The sequence below is a fragment of the Arachis ipaensis genome, chromosome B7 (genome assembly GCF_059453495.1).
Source record: "Arachis ipaensis isolate K30076 ecotype BB chromosome B7, ASM5945349v1, whole genome shotgun sequence".
NCBI classification, from domain to species: domain Eukaryota; kingdom Viridiplantae; phylum Streptophyta; class Magnoliopsida; order Fabales; family Fabaceae; genus Arachis; species Arachis ipaensis.
Genome location: NC_142442.1, coordinates 5,009,560 through 5,032,207, shown reverse-complemented (window position 1 = coordinate 5,032,207; position 22,648 = coordinate 5,009,560). Strand labels below are relative to the sequence as shown.

The 22,648-nt window shown below is 29.7% G+C and overlaps 1 protein-coding gene across 1 annotated transcript; it reads left to right on the top strand.

Annotated features, from left to right (window-relative positions):
• Nucleotides 1–484: 484 nt before the first annotated feature.
• Nucleotides 485–1,768, top strand: LOC110264453 (uncharacterized). The gene has a single exon (XM_021106656.2). The coding sequence runs from the start codon at nucleotides 485–487 to the stop codon at nucleotides 1,766–1,768; it is 1,284 nt and encodes a 427-aa protein (XP_020962315.2).
• The last annotated feature ends 20,880 nt before the right edge of the window (nucleotides 1,769–22,648 follow it).

Sequence of the window (22,648 nt, the reverse complement as noted above, 5' to 3'; positions counted from 1 at the left end):
TCTTGAGTATATTGGTGGGAAAGTTGAAAATTTTCCGAAGATGGACTTAGACTTTGTGAATTTTGGGGATTTGGTGACATTGTTCAAGGGTTTGGGGTATGCATCATATAGGACAGTATATTGGTTTGACCCAACTAGCAGTGATCTTGAGGGTGGACTGCACATTATGAGAGGAGAGGCAGGCATCAATGAACTCCGAGAGAATAAGATGAAGAATTCAACGACGGATGAATTCTACATTTACTTCGACCATCCAGTTGATGAGCCAGAGATAGTGGATGAAGCTACTGCGGCAGAAGCAGGGGTGGAAGAGTTTGATGACCCAATTGATGTGGACAGCATCATGAGAAAGCTCCAACCATCACCATCCACAGAAGCTGATGGGCAAGAAAGTGAGGAGGATGAGATGTATAAACCTCCTTCGAGTGACTCAGAGACTGTTTCGGATGAGGACTGTTCCAGTGTTGATGAAGACGATGATAGGATGAGGAAAAAAAGAAGTGTGAAAGGAAAGAAGAAGGTTCTGCCAAAGACAAATAGTAGTGTGAAAGAAGGGACAGGGGCAAAGTCAAGTGGAGTTAAAAACAGAGGTAGAGTAAGGAGTGCAAAGGGTAGTGCTGCCAAAGGTGATGGGCCTACTGTGAAGACCAGAGGAACAGCCAAGCCCAAAAAAACTGGGCCAAGAGAAAAGCCCAAAAAGACCAGGCCTGCTCCGAAGCCCAGAAGGAATGGGCCTAATGCAAATCAACAAAGAAGTAGGCCCGCTGTAGATGCTGAAGAACCTCTTCCTAATGTGCAACCCAGGGATCTGCCTCCAATTGGACTCTATGTGAGTGAGGAGGTTTCAGATGATGATGATCCGATTTATGAGTATGCATCAGAGGAACTCCACACACCAGTGTCTTCAGAGGATGAGGGAGAAAAGCATGAGTTTCCAATTTTCAATGAAGAGTATGGGTTCGGGGAGGGTAGGTTCGAGATAGGAACAAAATTTGCAACAATTGATGGGTTCAAAGAAGTGGTAAAAGACATGTTCATTTCTGAAGGGAGGGAACTGCTGTGGATCAAAAATGATAAAGAAAGGGTGAGGGTTGGCTGCAGAGGTGAAGAATGTCCATGGCTAGCACATCTATCCTACAACAAAACATTGTTATGTTATCAGGTAAAGACTTACAAGGTAGAGCATACATGTGCTAGAGACCTGGGCAGCAATGCAGCTGATCAATACTGGGTCAGCAAGAAAGTGGAGAAGAGAATGGCTAGTCAACCTCATATGACTACTAATGAGGCAATTGAGTTTCTTAGAGAAGACTTTAATCTAGTGTTGCATCCGAAGATGGTCTACAGGGCAGTGAAAGAGGTCAAAGAGAGGATTATGGGAAATGAAAAGGAACAGTATGGGAAGCTTAGGGACTATACCATGGAGATCATTAAGAGTAATCCGGGATCGACTGCAAGAGTTGATGTGATCCCAATCCCTCAATCCCTACCTGTCTTTGACAAAATATATATCTCCTTTGAGGGTTGTAAGCAAGGCTTTAAGTCTGGGTGTAGGCCTTTCATCCATCTAGATGGAGCATTTTTGAAGACATATCATGGAGGCCAACTACTGTCAGCGGTGGCACAGGATGCCAATAACCAATTCTACGTAGTAGCATATGGAGTTGCAAGATCGGAGACGAAGGAATCCTGGAAATGGTTCCTCACACTGCTTCAGGAAGATCTGGGTGATGCACATCAATTTGGTTGGAACTTTATGTCCGACTAACAAAAGGTCAGACTTCTACATCACTGCATATTAGTGTATCATGTTAAATTACTGCATATTAGTGTAGGATATTAATATAATGCATGTATGTGGTAGACATTAAATTTCTGCATATTGGTGTAGGATATTAAATCACTGCATGTATGTGTTTGAAATGGAATTTAGTGCATATATGTGTTTGCAATGGATATTAGTGCATAGGTGTGAATGATATTTTGAATACTGCAAATATGTGTTTGTAATTGAAGTTATTGTAAATTACTGAATGCAATTTAAACTGCTGCATATATGTGTATGCAATATTATGTGTTGGCAGGGTCTGCTACCAGCCTTAAAGGAGGTAATGCCGAGAGCACATCATCGGAACTGTGTGATGCACATGTGGAAAAACTTCATAAATAGGTTCAAAGATATGCACATTAGAGACATCGTATGGGACTGTGCTAGGTGCACCACTGAACCAGAGTTCAAAGAGACCATGGAGAAGCTGAAGGGGGTGAATAAGGCAGCATGGGAGTATCTGATGAGGTTTGAACTAGCCACTTGGGTTAAGGCTTTCTTCAGTCATGGCCCCAAGGTGGAGAACCTAACTAACAACATGTGCGAGGTATTTAATTCAAAAGTCGTTAAGTACAGAATGAAGCCAGTTTTGACTATGTGTGAGGAAATTAGGTGCTACCTAATGCGGAGAATGACCAAGCATATTAGGCTGTTAGAGCACCATAGTAGAAAGCTTGCACCCGTTCAGGAGAAAAGGTTGCAGAGGCTGATAAAACCCAGCAGCAGGTGGATTGCCGAATGGGTGGGAGATAACGAACGAAAGAGATTTCAAGTTAGCAGAAAGCAAACCAAAGTAGATGTGGATTTGATCAAACACACTTGTTCATGCAATGTTTGGCAACTGACCGGTATATCTTTAATTTTGAGTGATTTTCTTTAAGGCTGATCTACTATAATGCTAGGTAATATGTTTTGAATGATTTCAGGGCTGATCTAATATAGTGCTAGGTAATATATATGTTTTGAATGCTTTTAGTGATGATGTAATATATTGCTATATAATATGTTCTGAATGATTTTAGGGCTGATATAATATAATGATAGGTAATATGGTATGTGGTTTTGATTCAGGCATGCCATGCATTCACGGTATTGCTGCAATTAGAAAGAGGCATGACCAGGTAGATGATTATGTGCATCCCTGGTTATGTATGGAATCTATTCACAAAACATATGCACATTGCATAAAATCAGTTCCAAGTGAGGAATTTTGGGTAACCACTGACCAGCTGAGGCCTGCTCCACCACCCATCAAGCGACCTATTGGGAGGCCTAAAGTACACAATCGCAACAAGGATCCTGCTGAGGCTCATATTCAGGGTGACAAGCTTAAGAGAAGCTTTCAAGTGACATGCAGCAAGTGCAATGAGAAAGGCCACAACTACAAGACATGTAAGAGAGCACCAAGCAACCCAAACTGGAAACCAAAAAAGAAAAAAGCTAAGAAGACTGATGCAAACACAGAACCATTGGAGCAGCTTCCCCTTTCACAATCAGCCCCTCAACCAGAGGTATCCCTGCTATTGTTTAGGATCGATCTGTACATTTTAAATTTTGTCAGTGGTTACGATGTCCTATTAAATTTTTTTTAAGGACTAATTTGTCCATGTTCTTTCCTTGTTTGATCTATGTTGCATAGGATCAAAGCCAGACACAGACTGAAAGTTTGGCTGAGAATAGTGCTGTGCAAGAGAAGTCTACAGTAAGCATCCCCCACCCTAAATAATACACTCATAATCACAATCACTTTATTCATGTCAATGCATTTGAACAACTGAATAAGTCGGTTACTTTTGCAGAATCATGTCATCAGCCAGAATGCTGCAGCAACAACACCATCCGCTCCAGTCCAAATTCCATTCAAGTCTCCATCCCAGCAGCCAAGAATGGGGCAACCCAAAACCCCAGCTACTTCCTCCAAATTCAGACCCAAGCAGACAATCAGAAGGCCCCGAGCAAGTGCAAATCCACCTTCAAATCCACCTGCAACTCCACCCCCAGATATAACCCAGACTCAAAGCACCAGTGCCAGTGTCGCTACATCAGAGGAGACCTTCAAAGTCGCTGGCAGTGAGGCCATAGGAATGAATTTCATCCCAACTCCTGGATCTAAGAATCAGAAGAACTGAACACTACTGAATGAATTTCTTTTTTTGTCATAGTCTTCAGTATAAATTAAACAACACTGTCTACTTATTGTAGTTTGGCAAACTTGTTTATATGCCAACCAGATATTTTGTTATTTTGTGGCAAACTTGTTTATGTTTTGGATTAAGACAGATACATTGTTGTTCATATTTTGCTCATAATATATGCAGAATTACTACCTTATGTTAAAGCTGATTCACAGAATTACTACCTTATTTTTTGTTCAACAATGGCAATTTTCATTGAATAGCCAACAATGGCAATTTTCATTACATCATCAACATTGTACATCAACTCATCATCCTCACCACTTTAAGATACATACAGCAACAACAAAAACTACACTAATCAAAGCAATATGCCACATACTCATTTTTTTCTCCTTCTCCATACATAACAGTTTCCTCTCCAACTCTTTCATTTTTTTCTCCAGTTCCTGGCTTCGCACCAGTTGAATTTTTTCTTCCAATTCCTGACTTCGCACCACATGATCTTCAATGTCTACACCTCCAACATCATCCACAGCACCCAATGCTTCAGACTCCATGGCCTTAATTTTTTTTCAAGTGTTCATCAAGCCACACAAAATACCGGTAACACCGTTCTTTTACCTGGAGCAATTTTTCAGATAACACCATAATTAGACACAGAACACTCTCATCCAACTACTATAAAAATAATTGCTCACCTTGAAGAATGGACACCCGAAAAATATTCTATTGGGATTAGATGCTGTTCTTGACTTGTAAAGAATGGCATAAACGCCGCAGAAGCACTTCGGCGCAACCCCATCTCGATCACAAGCTCCAGCAACAGCGGATGAAGATCCTCGTCCAGGTCTTGTGCATGAAGAACCCCCTCGCTCATCATGGACGATCGCACAAGCAGCGGCCATGACTTCCACCTTGCGTTTGGATGAAATAGGGCTCACTGGTGGCAACGGCGTCATTTGGCACTTCAGGGACTAATTTGTCCACTTAAATTTCGTCCCAATCCACCTCAGCGAGCGTAACGGCCACGTCATTCAGTGCCCCTCCATGTCAGCTGGGTCCGTTGCCGTTTTTGGCCCAAAACGGACGGAAGGGTATAATTGTCTCCCGTTTTAAAACGTGGGGGATCGAAATGTATTTTCCAATCTTGAGGGACGAAAATGTCCCCGTTTTAAAAGGTCAGGGACCTATTTGTCTTTTAGTCTAAAAATAAAAAGCGTCTTCCTTCGTCCCTTTAAAAAGTTCCAATGCGTCATACAACCGACCACCCCGACACAAGGTCATTTATCCCAATCCCACAAGCAATTAAGCATGATCCAACGAGAACATAAATTGATTTTGATAAAAAATAAATTTGGATTAATGTGATGGTGAAAATTCAAATGAAATAAATGTTATTTGAATTATATTATTTAAAATTATTTTTAGATGAAAAATGATTAAGAGAGACATTAATTTAAATAATTTTTTTATATACCTACAAAATTAGAACACTAACAAAAATAATATAAAAAATATTTATCATATAAAAAAAATAAATACTATAAAAAATAAAAATATGAAAGAGAGTACTATAAATTTTATAATGTCAAATAAAAAATATTTTATAATTTTTTTAGAATTGTGAGTACTCTTTAATTTAGTATTATTTTATACTATAAATTTTTATTATTTATGGTTCTATTATTATTTATAATTAATTTTTTATTTTTTATCTTTTTTTTTATAGGATCATAATTTATATTTTACAAATTTTAAAGGTCAGAATAAAAAAAATTAATACAAAATAAAAATAGAGTATATCAAAAAATAGAAAAAAATCATGCAGAAGAAATAATAAAAATTTCATAAAACCAACAATATGTATCATATGAATAAAAAAATACAATAAAAAATAAATAAAAAAATTTCATACACAACATAAATACAATATAATAAAGAATAAAAAAAAGAATTCATATGAACAAAAAATAATAAAAATATCATAAAAAAAAGTCTAATAACATTTGTCATATCAATAAAAGAAATACAATAAAATAAATAAAAAATCATATGAACAAAGCCAAACAAAAATAAAAAAAAATATATTTCATAAAAAATATACGTATAAAAAATAATATTATAAATGATAAAAAAACTCATAAAAACATAACCTGAGAAATCAGAACACTATACAAATAATATAAAAATATTTATCATATAAATAAAAAATATAATAAAAAATATAAATAAAAAATACAATAAAAAACATAATTAAAATATGAAAATAAGTACTAAAAATAATAAAAAAAATTAAAATATTCAATTTGCTAGTGATTAAAACAAATTTGAACGATTTTGATGAAAAAAAAATTGGAACGAAGAACTACGAAGAAGTAGGAAGAACTACAAATAATTACTGTAAAGTTAATAGTTATTAGTATCTTTTTTATAAGAGAAAATGAAGGATAGAATTGATAAAAAAAAATAAAATTTTCAACTAATTTTTCTATGGGTAATTAACAACTATAAACGTCAAATTCAGAAGCTACAAATTTTAGCTTCTCCTGCGTTTCTCTCCTCCCCCAACGCATTTGCCAAATACCCCCTTAACCAACCTAACAGCGTGATCAAACTTATTGCTCCACACAAAACTCCTTGCCACCATCTACCAAGTCAAACAAAAATTCTTCAACTTCCTCTGCTTGCACAAACTTTTCGTAACATTTTATTATAATGTTTTATTTTTATTTAAGAGTCAAATTGTCTACAAAAATATTATTCATGAACAACCGTATAGTTTTTAATATTTTATAATATTGAGAATAATTTTAATAAGAAAAAAGATTAGACATTATTTTAATTTTGACCCAAGATTTCATAAACGAAAAAATATATTTAACCCACTAAAATATCACTTACATATTAAGAATTATTCTAATATGCAATAATGTGATTTTTTAACGATTTAATATTATGAATCTTTTTTTAGTTTTAGAATAAAAACCTTCTCTTTTTTACTTTTTTTTTTTTTTTTTTTTACTTCCACTCTTGCCCTTCAGATGTTTAGTATTTTTGGTTGATGCAAAATACAACTACCATAATTATATTAATCGTCTGCATATTTCATAAGTATAAGTATGCATTACACTAATTATTGGCCCATGTTAAAAATAACTTTTTGCATGAGTATGCTTCAATTGTATTTATTTAGTGGAAAAAGAGTACTAATAACCCACCTCGAGAATGATAATGACCAAAACTCTAAGTTGATTAGAAATTGGAATTACTTGTTTGAAATTCCATCTTTATGAAATATGTATAATGTACAAATACATCATGTATGCGTTGCATATTTAATATTTCTTTTGCTAAAATGAGATAATTAATAAGTGAGAAAGTGATATGATGATTGAAAAATATTATAATAATTTCAGGGAAGAGAAAGGTATGTCTATAATCTGAAGGAATCAAGAAAAATTAATGAAAAGAATTCATTCATTTCGGCTAGAATTGTTCAATATTTTCAATATTAATGTCATTTTGACTTAGACCCAAAAATAAAATGTGGGTACTTAGTACTTTGCCTACTTTTTATTTTATTAAGTAATTAAGTATCAATGGAACTTAAATGGAATATTATTCTCTTTTTGAAGGCATTTAATAAGAATTTTATTGTCAATAAGGTAGGTGGTAGGTAAGATCTTCAATGGATTCAACATTGAAATGCCAACGCATTAAGGAAAGATATTTTATCTAATTATTGAATTATACACGAATTTAGACATGTTAAAAAATTTTAATTAACATTTTATCTTAATTTAGTTGAATAATCTGTATTTCACTTTAAAAGAATTTTAGTGACTTTTTCCTTCTTTGAAAATAATTAAAACCAAGCATGCCAAGTAGTAGTAAAATACTTTTTGGTCAACTTTGAATTTCTTTATAAAAGTTTTTTTTATTATTTAATTAAATGGTATCATTATCCAGTCAACAATGTTATTAATATTTCTCTTTCTTTGCTTATAATAATGAGATTTCACTCTCATGCCACTTTGTCTGTGAAAATAATTAAAAATTATATAAAACTAAAGTTGAAATGCACTTTATTTTGTTTAAGCACATATATGTAATAACTAATAAGGCACTAACTATCAATTGAGAATAGAAAATTCAAAAGCAAGGTTATCATCAACTGAACTTATTGGCTAAAAGAAATCAAACAAAATTGAAGGAATGGGCAAATAAGAAAATTAGTGTAAAGTATATGCTTTTTGCTGCTTTGATTTGATTTGGAGTTATATAAAAGAATGAGATGAGAATTAAAAAAAATAGTAATAACAAATAGAGAAAACAACAAAACAAAAAGGAGGAGATCTGAGGTGCTACTTAGCTTCATGTTTTCTTAATTCTTATTGTTGTTCAGATAATAATAATAATAATAATAATAATAATAATAATAATAATAATAATAATAATAATAATAATAATAATAATAATAATAATAATAATAATAATAATTGTATAAAATTATTTTATACATGTATTCAATCATATAATACGATAATAATAAAAATAACTATCTTTTATACTGATTGTATGAATGGTCATCCAAGAGATCGGTTGTAATTAAAATATTTTACATTGACAGTGTATCAAAATTAAACTCTAATAATAATAGTAGTAAATTAGTAATAGTAGTACAATGATTTGGAAGGTTGAATAAATTAAAGAAAAAGAGTTTATAATTTCTTTTTTTTTTTTTACTTTTTATTTGAATTTATCGTTAAATATCTCTCTTATTAAATAAAAAATATTGCACTCAGTGTTAATTGAATAGATTTTAGTTTTTCATTATTGTATTGTTTATTAATAATTTAGATTTAGAGTTTAAAATATTTTATTTTTTGTTTTTTTTTTATTTTTAATAATAATTTATTTTTTAAAGATTATAATTTTTTTTTTCAAACCGCATTAGTATTTGACTTTTTATTTGTCAATAAATTATTATTATATTTCTAAACAATTCTAGTGAGATGAAATTGAAGAGGAGAGAATTAGAGGAAGATCTCAATAATTTATAATGGAAGTAAAAGTTGGGTGTTAATTATTTATGCTCTTATTGGGATTCACATTTCAACTGTTGCAGCCATAGGAAGAAGAATTGAAAAGTTTCCCTTTTCTTTTCCTTTTTGTTTTGCTTTGTCTGCCATATTATAAATACACCAAAGTTCAAACATCTAGGAACATATACTTTAGGGAAAAAAGTACTTAAAAGTAATGTTTTCACTTTTCAAATTTTTATATATAGGACAGGCTCTTAATCCTTCCTGGTACAAATTCAGATAATTTATGCTTTGTCTCATTTTTTTTTTTTCTTTTTCTCAAATTTGATACCTTTTGTTTTTGGGCCATATTGTATTATCAATTTGGGCCTATGCCAATTAGTTTTAGACAAAGCATCAACATTATGAGTTTAGAAGTTAATTTTTCCTGTCCAAAAAAAAAGAAGTTAGTTTTTTTTCATGACCAAAAAATGAATTTTTTTGGGCCAGAACTTAGCCCAAGTTTCCTGACATTTATTTCTGCCAAATATTTGGCATTATTATTGTTGTTTTCTACTTTTCTTCTGTCACAGCAGTGACCAAGTGCAAACCAAGGAGCATCATGTGAAACTGAAACTACTTCATTTAGCTTTTTATTTTTTTTTATTATTTTATAAAATTGACACAAATATTTCAAAACAAATTAAATTTACCCAAAATTGAAAAAAAAAAAAAAATCAGAAGAAGCTAAAACAAATGTAGCCAAAATGAATTATATGTATTCTATTTTCGTAGAGGACCAACATTAGATTGCTTTGGATTCTTGTAAGATATTGTTGCATAGTGGCTTTCAATATACAATTTTTATGTTTAATATACTAAGCATATAAAAAAAATGGCTTATATAATTTTTTTTATTTTTGTGAAATTTGAAACTTTTTTTATTTTGGTTCATCTATTTATTTTTCTAAAATTTAAAATATTTGGTTTTGGTTCATGTATTATTTTATCAGTCATATTATGTATATATAAAAAATCAATCACTAAATCAATTATTTATATAAAATATATATTAAAATATAAAATATATTTTAAAAATAAAATAAATATTATATATATTTATACACAAATATATTATAACTGATTTAATAGTTAACTTATTGTGTTCATAGAATATTTTTGTTATTTTATTGATGTTTTTTTTTTCTTCTTAGAATGGATAATGGTGTAGAATAATTTTGTAGGGAGGGATGAAGACAAAAGAATGGTTTGAGTGGTGAATAGAATTGGTGGTACATTTGCACCACTTGTCTCCCTCTTTTTTATTTTGGGCAATTCTCACAAACCACAAAAGGCTCTTTCATAAACAAACAAAATTGCACCCATGACCCACCACCCTACATCAATTATATAACAATATTATTATTATTATTATTATTATTATTATTATTATTATTATTATTATTATTATTATTAGTGTACCTTTTATAAATTAAATATATATAATAATAAATATGAAATTAATTAAAATAATAAATGTGTAATGTTCGAATAAAATATTGTCGACCCAAAATATTGAAATAGCAAAAACTTTTATACATTATATATAATAAATAATATTTAAAAAAATTAATATTCTAATCATTTTAGTCGTTCATCTCAATATATATTATGATTGAAATCAACGATTAATAATATGAAATACGGGTATTCTAAAATACTTGAAAATTTTCATATTTTATATAATAGAATAATAGATTATTATTATTGTTATAGACATAGATGCTCCAAACACTGAGGATCCTCTTCAAGGCGTCACACTATCTGTCTCTTCTTTTTGTATTATTGCATTGGATATTTCCTCTCTCTTTATTTTCATCGTAAAATGTTTCACCCCAATAAAAAAAGGGTATATAAGCTTTTTATTATTGTAAAATAATTAGCAATGTATGATTTTACTAAAACCAAAATTGTAACTCACTAGCTTTACAAGAATCACATACTTATGTAGTGCCATATACGTTTTTATTTTAGTTTGTAGTTTCGTTACTTTTTTTTGTTGTAACATGGAGCATATATAAGAAGGCTCATATTATTATTTTTACAAGTAAAGTATATTTTTTATTTTTTAAATTTGTTAAAAATTTAAAAGATATTCTTAAATTTTATTTTGTTTTAATTTTATCTTAAAAAATTTTAATTTATATCAAATTTATCTCTAATGATTAATTATGATCAATTCAAAAATAACTTCACAAACACAATCTTTAACATTAATAAATCAAACATATTTATATGACATATTATTATTAGATTAATTCAATTTTTTTAATTTAATTATCAGAAATATATCAAATACAAATTAAAAATTTCTAAAATAAAATTAAAATAAAATAATACTTAAAAATATTTTTGGACATATATATTTGGACATATATATATATATATATATATATATATATATATATATATATATAAGCTCTAAATTCTTTGTATCCCTAACCTTATCTCTTGTTCTGACAACTTTAATTGTTGCTCCAAACATATAAAATCCTACAAAAGAGTATCAAGAGCACACATCTTGCACATGATATGCATTGTATTTATCAAACATATGTCACAGTAATATATATCTCTTCTTTTTATGAATTTAATTTCAATATATATTGATTAATTATAATTTGTAGTCCATGTAAGATGTTATTAGGAATGACAATGCAAATCCGTGAACTACTGGATATTTGTGGCATTATCCAAACATGGGGATGAAGAGAAAAATTATCCATAAAAATGGAGATGAAGACAAAAATAAAGATAATTTTGACTGTTTGGTAAAAGGAGATGTATCTCTTATTCATGCTATTTATATTGCCATCTCTCAATATAATTTTTTTTTGTCCTTATAATTTTAGTCACAACATATAAGTTTTAAACCTAGTTAGTCATTACCATAAATCTTATTAGTTTGGTCCAACTCAATTAAAATCTTATTTAAAAAATTATCCAACTCCATTCTCGAAAATAATTTTTAATATTAGATATTTTAGTCATTTAAATTTTTAAATATATAAAGTAATTTCTAATATTTATATTAGTTAGATAATATAATTTTTTTAATTTAATTTGTTTAATCAAAATAACTGTTTTAGAAAATTTTTTAAATTTTTCATAACTGTTTTGATATTTTTAAATTATTTGAGAATTATTCGGTATTTTTACTCTTCGAATTAAATTAGATGGAGACTATATTTTCTAACACAAATAAATTTAGAGACTATTTTGTGTATTTGAAAATCTAAAAGATCGATTTGAATAAATATTTTTTAAAAAAATAATTTTTTTATGATTTTTTTACAGACATTGAGTGGATTAACTACCACATGAGTCATTAGCATTTATATATAAATATATGTGTTATTTAATATATTTTTAATATATATCTTATATTTTAACATATTTAATTATATTCTATGTAAAATACTAATTTAATATTGATGATATTTTTGTGTATATCTAGTATAAAACTACTTATTCTAAAATTTAAATTATCGAGTAAAATATACAAAATTTAATATCATGATATCGTTTATGCAGAAACTACTAAATAAAAATACATAAATATTTATATATTTTACACATACTCATCTATTATCCAATTTAACTCCACCCATAATAAGCTGATTTTCAATAGACCAAAAAACTAGAGCATACCACAACATTAACTCAAACCCTTTCTTTTTCTTTTCTTTTATTTTTTATTTTATTTTCATTCCTACTTTGTATTGTTATGATTGTTTTGTTTTGTATTGTTTAAGTTTTTGGTTAGGTTTAGGGCTAACAATTCATACTCTATCTGCGGGTACTTAATCCGGTCCAATCTGTTTGGATAGGGTAGGCTACCCGATTCGCTGCAAGTAGGGTAGGATACGGTTCGGGTATGCCGGGTAGGATAGGATACGGGTTTAGGGTGTATCCTACCCTATTCTATCCTACCCTACTCTACCATATCCGTCCGAGTATGACTTACAATAAGTGAACAATCACTAAAATTAGTTAGTTAATTTAGTAATTTAGAGTATTAATTTTTTATTTTTTATGTTATTAATATGTATAAAATTCGAAATGATTGAATTTTATATTTACTTTAAAAAATTTAATATTTCTACGAGTATAGTAGAGTAAGGTATAGTTTAGAATTTTAAAGTGCGAGTAGAGTTAGAGTTAAGAGATTTTTAACCTACGAGTAGAATAAAATAGAATTTTAATAAAATTTTCAATTTGCGAGTAGGATTAAACCCTACCTTATCCTACCCATCGCCGACCCTAGTTAGGTTGCCTAATCTTGTAATTAGAATTTAGAAAGCATGGCTGAGCAAAGACCAAGGGCAATAAAATTGTCAACGTGACTAACCAAAAGCAAAATTATGGCAATTAACATGTGGCTGATATTTCACCACGTTTTCCCTTTTCCAATTTATTAGGTCTCAACTTCATTCTCTTCCCACATGTAACCACGCGCCGCGCGTGAAGCAATTTTCATTTTTTTTTAATTGTTTATACTAATTTTGATTCATATATTGCACTAAAGCACGTTTATCTGTGTTTATATCTAGTGTAATATTATATATCTGATGGATTTTGTATTTAATTTAAGAGTGAAAAAATATATTGATTTAATATATGAGATAGAATAAAGATAAAAAGAATTTAGAGAAAATATTATAGTTTGAATAAGTTTGATTAGGAAATTGAGATCTTTGTACCTATTAACAAAAAAGATTGATAACGTTGATAATTTTGACAAAATAAAAGTGTTATTTTCATTATTAAGATATGATTAAATTTTCCTTTACCAAATATTTTGGTATTTTTGACATATGCCACTTATTTCATCAAAGACAAACCATAACCTTTTTTATATATTAATTACAATAATATACCTTTTATTTTATTTTTTTGCAAAAATATTTTACCCTAATAAATTTCTACCATAATAAGAAATAAAAATATTAATATTTATTAGTAAGAATATAAAATATTAATGAAAAAGAAAAGAAAAGCAAAATACCTCGACCCCATAAGTCATACCGCAAAGTCTTCTTCATTTGAAAAAGTGATGTGCATATAATATCCAAATAATATTAATTAATAGATATTTATAATTTTTTATGGTATTTTTTAATTTAATAAATTAAAGATTAATTTATCAAAAATTTAAAATTTATTTAAGAATAATTAATTATTATAAATACAAGATAAAATTTAAATATTAATATTTATTTAAATAGACAAATAAACTAATAATAAATTAATAACTCGACTAATCCGATATAAATAGTTAGCAATTTAAATTTGGCATGTGACAAAATGACAATTTTTTTTTTTTTGGGCATAAGCTAGTGGCTGAGAAAACGAATCAATCAAACAAAATATTTCACAATAATGATAATACCTACCAAAATTGTGCTACTCAAATAAAGAGGATCTATCATTCTCGAACTAGCTACTAACCTATCTAGCTACCACCCTATTGTATGTCCCTAAAAATTTAGGCACATGTTATTAAGAATTATTAATCCTTATAAGGGATAATTTTTTGTGAAAGTACAATAATAATTGAAATTGTATATATTTAATGGTTAAGAATTTCTCTAATATTTTTTCCCCATAATGCGTATTTAATATTGAAAATGCGTAAGATTATGTACCATATTTAAAATGAATTTACCATAAAAGTATGGTTTTTTTAAGCCTTAAAATTTTCAAGAATTGTTGAATAGAAATTGAAGTCAGTGTCTATTAAATGATTTTTATGAATGAGGGGTATTTTTTATTTTTTTTTTTAAAAAAGCGCGTTATGTATTTTTAATGTAGGAATAATAATTTAAAATTATTTTACTTGACTATTGTTTTATAATTTTTATCTTCTAGGCTATTGATAGGATTTTTTATTTAAATAAACAAAATAAAAGTAATAATTATCGAAATAAATAATTTAAAAAATATTTATCGATTTGTGTTCTCATTCATATCTCGTTTATACTGTCAACGAGATGAAATTGTATATATCTCGTTTACAGTGTAAACGATATATGACACGTCAGCTGAAACGTGACTATCTCATTTACACTGTAAACGAGATACATGGAGTAGAATTTCATCAGCTATAAAAGGATGTGTAATCCTTGGTATTCTTCACAAACTTTTTCTATCCTTTGTGTGTCTCATATTTCTCACAAATACAAGGCATTAATGGCCAGTAATAGTCCATACATAGTTATGCTTGTTTATCCCAACTGTCGTATGAGAAACGGCGACAACAGGGTGACATTTGAGTGTGAGGATCCGATATTGTTTCGCACTCAGCGTGTGGAGACGTTGTCCGATTTGAGGAGTTTGATATTGAGCAAGTTCGATGGTACAGAAGCGAGGAAAATCGGAAGGGTGGCGTATAGGTTGTTGGCACCCATGGGTAATGAAGTCTTCTGGTTTCGACTATTCCGACTTCTAGGTGACGAGCATGTACGACTGATGTTCGACATCCATGGGAGGATCATGGTGGAGCAAGTAATGGAGCTTTTTCTGCAGAGGTGGGACACAGTAGCGGTGGTCCTTCCGTACACTCGACCTATGTGCAGGACGACCGATCCCTCGCACCACCACCCGCTCATGTCGCTGTTCCAGTGGATGAGGCAGAGGAGGACGAGGAGGAGTCAGACGAGGATTACGTGGCGGACAGTGGTGACAGTGATTTGTCCGATAGTGGGCATGAGGATGAGTGTGTTCCGGAGACACATGTTCAGACCGTGGCCCGCCATGTCCTGCCTCCACCTCTTCCAATACCAGCGCTTTCGGTAGTTCCGTCTCACTATCACAGTCTGGATCTGGATGCCATGCATGAGAGGACTCCGTTTCTTGACACGGGTGAAGAGGATTACAACCTAAACGACAGTGTAGAGTTTCGGATTGGTCACAAGTTTAGAAGCGGAAGGCAGTGCTTCAGGGTGTGAAGAACTACAGTATTCAGAGGAGTGCGGAGTACCAGGTAATCGAATCGGACTGATTAAAGTATCATGTGTAGTGCCGTCAAGCTGAGAATGGGTGTCAATGGAGCCTCCGTGTGGCCCTTCGGCAGAACCTCAGATACTGGTAAGCTTAAGTTTACTTGTGCTTTTCATTACTTCTATACAATATACTAAGTAGGTGTACAACATGGCTGAAGCAATCCTGTTTTGTTGTGTTCAGGGAGGTTCGGAGGGTGGGTGCAGCGCACAGTTGTCTAGCACCCACCATGTCTCAAGACCATCGTCAGTTAGACAGCAGTCTGATCTGCAGGGTCATCTTGTCGTTGATTCAGTCTAACCCCTCTGTAAGCATTCCGGTTTTGCAAGGTGCGGTCCAAGCAAGCTATCACTTCAAACCATCCTATAGAAAGGTGTGGATGGTCAAGCAGAAGGTAATTGCACAAATCTATGGGATTGGAAAGAGTCGTACAATAAGGTTCCGAAGTTGCTTCAGGCACTGCAGAGCTATTTTCCTGGTACCATTTGTGACCTACGCGTCAAATCGTTCTAAGATGGACACCTCCTGGTATGTGACTGCAGTATGTTCGACAAGGTATTTTGGTCTTTCTCGCCATGTGTCGAGGCCTTCAAGCATTGCAAGCCCTTTTTCTCCGTGACGCCCCGCTGTGCCGTCAAACAGAGTGACTGGTAAGTCCAGGCTAGCACAGCAGAACTCCAAGATAACGCCATACACTCCGCGAAGTCCCGGAGAAGCGGTAGCCACCGTACGTGCACCAGGTTGTTGGACTTGTCTGTCAACAGATACCCTCCGATCAGTAACAAAATATAATATCGGGCATACTGTCGGAGGGTCTCAGGATCGTCGGTCGGGGGGCATTTGGCGGACACGATCACACAACCAAACCAGCTTTAGCGTGAACGATTCCTTCCTCTGCGCAGGCTGCTGTGCCGCCACCGGAGGCCTGGCACCAAGCAGCTGCTCCACCATGGCCCACGTCTCCGTGCCGTACCACCTACGAAAGTCACGAAGGCACCCCTCAACGTGGTTCCCGTGTGCGCGTAGGCCTAGGTGGTACGCCACGTCCTGTAAGGTAATAGTGACCTCATCCCACGGGAGATGAAACGTGTGCGTCTGCGGACGCCATCGCTCAACGAGTGCCGAAATTAGGGAATTGTCAAATGTGAAGTCCTTGAGGGGCACCGTGTCGCCAAATCCGGCCTCAGCCAGATACGGGACGATGGCGTCTGATGGAGGAAGGGTATGGCTGACTCGCCGGGGCAGTAGAAGGCGAGGCCTCTGCGGAATTTAAAAAAAAAAATTTAACCTATAAAGAGATAATAATAAATTTTTGTACTCTACTTAAGAACAAAGTACTACTACTACTTAAGAACATACTACCATGTCTCTACTCTACAGATGTCTCTAAATTACTTATGTTGGTAAGCAAATCCTAATTAAATCATACTAATCTTACACAAGCAAATATTGTTTTAAATTCATCATACACTCCAAACTCTAATTAGCATTTTACTCAGTGCTTGTCACTACGAGACTACTCTAACAATGTCCACAACTCCACATACTTAGATTAACCGAATAGAACGCAACTAACCTCGAAGTCGGCCGTTCGACGTAATACGATGTCTCGTTTAGTCTGTTGATATTCCCGTCGTTCCCCGCCTGGCGTGCCATCACTGTATCGGTCTCAAATATGGTTGGAAAGGGTAAAAAGAGGGGAGAAAGAGTTTGACTAAGTTAAAGTGGGATCCAGAAACAAACTATAAACAACTTATACTTATAGACGCCATTCGACCTTATCTACGAGTGTAAATGAAATAAGGGTCTATCTCGTTTATAGTGTAAACGAAATGATTGGTGAACGTAAATCGGTAAATATTTTTTAAATTATTTATTTCAATAATGATTATATTTATTTTATTTATTTAAATAAAAAATCCGCTATTGATATTGTTATTAAATAAGAATGTTAGAGCACCTCCAATGGTGAGTTCCTCTTTGACTTTTTTCTAACATATAGGAACTCTAACCATTGGAGGAAAAAAGGAGTGAGTTCCTGCACAAGGATCAAAGTAAGGAAGTCCCTCTAAGCAGGGACTCAAATTAACCAATAATAACTTGCCATTTGGCAAATTATTATAAAAAAATAATAATATAAAATCTGAAATAATTAAATAATTAAATAATAATTAAATTAGTAATAATTATAATAAAAATTATATTAAATAATTATATTTTTATTAAATTAAATAATTAAGTTTTTATTTAATTAATAATTTATATTAATTATTTATATTATAATTAATATTGAATATTATTTATATTATTATATTAAATTATAATTAATTAAATTTACTTACATTAAAAAATAAATTTAATTTTTATATCTTATAAAATAATTTTTAGTTGAGTTGATTATTTTTATTTTTAAAATTTAAAATGCTAATGATATTATTAAAATTAGCCGTTGTAAACATAAAACTATAAATTAGTATAATCTCGAATTATATATTGTGTATTATTATTATATATGAATTTATTTAATATTAATATCTTTTAATAATGAATTATTTTTAAATTTATAAATTTAAATAATATTATTAAAAAAATTAATTATATTAATTTTAAGTATTTTAATTAATTAATTAAGTGGGACCACAACAGGGACTAAAGTTAGTTCCTCCTAATGGAGAAGAGAGAGATGCTTTGAGTTCCTATTTATTGTTTATAACGCAAAAGCTGATGTGGAGTTACTTTTTATGACAGGTGGGCCATAAACAGGAACTGGGATGAGTTCCCTACTGGAGATGGTCTTATTCGCATGTTTATTTTTGAGTAAATGTCTTTGAAAATGCACACGTGAAAATTAATTTTCTCACTTTAGAATCTTTAAAATTGCGAAATTCGATTATTTTGACTTTAAACACATTTTTCATAAACTTTATATATTAATATAATAGATATTATAAATTTAATAGTAATTAATCTGCTACTTATTATTTTACTACTTTTTACGTCAGAGAATTCAAATTCGATTAGAGCAAAAATTTTTTTATAGCAGACACTTAGGTAAAGATATTTTAAACATCTTTAAATAAAAATATTTGATCTCATTCATTTAATAGATTGTCATGTATTAAATTTGGTAAATTTTATTATATTTTTTATAAAGTAACATGTAACTTATCTTGTGTGATGTGTTATTTTTAATCAGTAATTATTAGGTTAATCATGATTAGACTATTTTATAATTAAATTAGTTTTAAAATGGGTAATTATACAATTTTTTAAAATATTAAATTTGAAACATAACTTTTTTCCCAAATCATTTCTGAAGATGTATTCTAACCCTGTATAATGGCTTTTGGCCTTTAGCTTCTCCCTCCTCATTCCTTTATCCTTGTCGTTCCTCCCAAGCAGCACTGCCTCGTTGATTGTAATTAAATTATGGACTTTGCTAGGTAGACAATGGTTTTTGTGAACAATATGAACAATGCACTCTAAAATTGGCCAAATAAAGTAAAAACACACTACACCCCAAATTACCTGCCTAAATCTTAATATTATGATAACCATCCACACACCTAGTGAATTGAATATCTGATATATATATTGTTCACATTGTTTAGTATTTTCATTATCTACCTATATTTTTCCTTAAATTATAAGCCAACTGAATAACTAACAAAAACTGATAGGAAGTTTCAAGAATGTAGAGAAGAGAGAAAACCAACTTGTTCAAGCACGGCGAAGTAGACTCTGGCCAGGGGTGACAGCAGCAACGGACGAGAATGCGACGGTGAGAGACGCACCAGAACAAGGAGATGCGATGACGCAGAGCAGGGGAGCCACAGATGCAATGGAGCCGTGTTGGAGACACACCGGATCGGAACTGGCGAGATGAATTAGAAGAGCCGGCGATCGTGACTTCTGGACTCTAGAGTTTGGCCGTTCGAGACTTCAGAAGAGACTGACTGGTGAAGAAGAGTTGCTAAGTGACATTCAGAGAGAACGAGGAAGAAAAATTTAGGATTAGGCCCACCATTAACGTAATTTGAAAAATTAAAAAAACTAGTTTCTAATTTTTTAATAAATTATTCATTTACCCCTTTTAAAAATGTAATTACAATATAACCTGACTATGGTTAAGATAGTAACTCAAATTAAAAGCAAATTTTCAATTAAGATATGACACATCGTAGAGGATAATTTACATGTTATTTTAGGAAGGGTTGGATAAAATTCACTATTAAATTTTTGACATATAACATATATTAAAAGTATTATCTTTATTAAAAAGTGTCACTATATTCTTAAAATTGTTAATTTGATTTTGATATCAATTTTTTAACTTGTTTAAAATTTAAATTAAGATGATTGTTTTATTTTTATTATTTTTTATAAATTTTATAATATTATTTTTCTACTTTTATATCATTATCATTACGATACTTTTTCTCATTTTGTGAATTTAATATTTTTTATGACTTGATTTTTTATTTATAATTTTTATAATTTTTAAATATTTTTTTTTTGGTTTTTTAAGATCTATATTTTAATTTATCAATTCGTATTACTAATTATTTCATTTTTAGTCTAGTAATTATTATTTATTTTTGAATTTTTTGAATAAAACTTATTATAAAATTGAGATTTAAAAAAAATTAAAATTAAAAAAATTCAATGTTGTTTGAATTAATATTAGCTAGAATCATTAATATAATTAATTCTTCTTTTAGATCTTTAATTTTATTTATAATTTATACTTTTATTATTAATCTATATTTTTTAGAGTATATTTTTTAACCATGCCAAAATAAAAAACTTTAGAAAAATTAATATATAAAAATAATTAAATTTTTCATACATGAATAATTAATTTTATTTTAATAGTTTAATAAAAAAATTATAAGATATTACATATATACCTTTATACACAATAATTCATTAGTGGTAGAATTTTTAATATAATATAAAATATTTTTATACATTTAAATACATCACGACTCATTTAATAACTAATTTTTAATAATAATAATATTAATAATAATAATAATAATAATATTTATTATTATTATTATTATTATTATTATTAGTAATGTCAAAAACAGACGAACATAGCGAAATTAAGGAAGTATATATATAAAAAGAAGCTTATATATATATATATATATATATATATATATATATAACATTTATTAGTCAAACTTATCACACAAAAGCTATTTAACTTTGAGTGGTCAAAACTATAAAAGAAAGAGTTCTTTCAGAAGTGTATTAATGAATGATTATTTTACATAAAACTAATATTTTTAAAATATTAAATAATTTAACATATTTAGTTAAATTAATTAATTTAATACACATGCATTAATATTTAAATTATAATTTTAAATTATCATTAGTATATACCAATTAGTTATAGTTCAAATGATATAGTCTCTCCATATTTATCTTAGAGATTGCGAATTCAAATCTCTCTATTTTCAGTAAAAAAAAGAGACACAGTTACTTAATTAAATAAGCAATTAAGCATAAATGGTCCCTTTTCATCGTGTAAAGAGATATAGTAGCGTGTTTGAAGACAAATTTTTCATTTTTATTTATTGTTAAAGACAATTGAAATCAATCAAATACGAAATTTGCACACCTAAATTCGCATATAATATTTTATTTATTATTAATATTTCTTATTAATTAAGAAAAAACTTTCTTTTTATTAATTACTTAAATTTTAATTATCTATTGTTATATTTTGTATCAATAAATTGAATTTAAAACAATAGCTTGTCGAATTAGGTTAGTTATTTTTTTAAGATTATAAAAAATAACAAAAATATTATGTGTACATAATAAAATTAGTCATCATATATATATATATATATATATATATATATTATTTAACTTGTTTTTAATATATATTTTATATTTTACATGTATGGTTGATTTAACAATTTATTTTTTATACACAGTAAAAAATAACTCAAACTTATAAATTTATAAAAAAAAACTCAAAAATTGCAAATATATTTATTATCTATGGCATAGTATTTGTAAAAGAATAATGACAAAAAATTAATATTACAACGATCAATATTATAATAAGTTATTAAACAAGCTTAATATAAAACTCACTATAAATAAGTTTTTATTGAGTTTAAAATAGGAATATTTTTTATTTAGATTTTAAATATTTTATTTTTAAAAATTTTAAATATTTATTTTTATATTAAATATTGGCTAAATAATATTGACTTCCAATATTTTTTCTTTCTACAAATAATTGCATTTTTGTATATTTTAAAATACATTGGTATTCCTTTAATATTTATGTCGAATAATTTAGGTGAAGACTCGCGTGTAATAATTGTCTTTATATTAATTAATAGTTAAAAAATGTTTAATAATTTAAAATTTTGATTAAATTATTATTTAATAATTTTTAATTATCAATTTTTCGTATGTACAAATAACTACATGTAAGTTTTTACTGTTAAATTATATATTTTTTATTTTAAATTTCAGTCGAGAGAAAGCGCGTGAATATAATTTACAAGAAACATAACACAGAATCTCACTTTACACATTTCTCTCTCTTTCTCTCCCTCTCTCTC

What these genes read in the sequence shown, in the direction of transcription:
- LOC110264453 (XM_021106656.2), top strand. Translation starts at nt 485, where the DNA reads ATGAGGAAAAAAAGAAGTGTGAAAGGAAAGAAGAAGGTTCTGCCAAAG.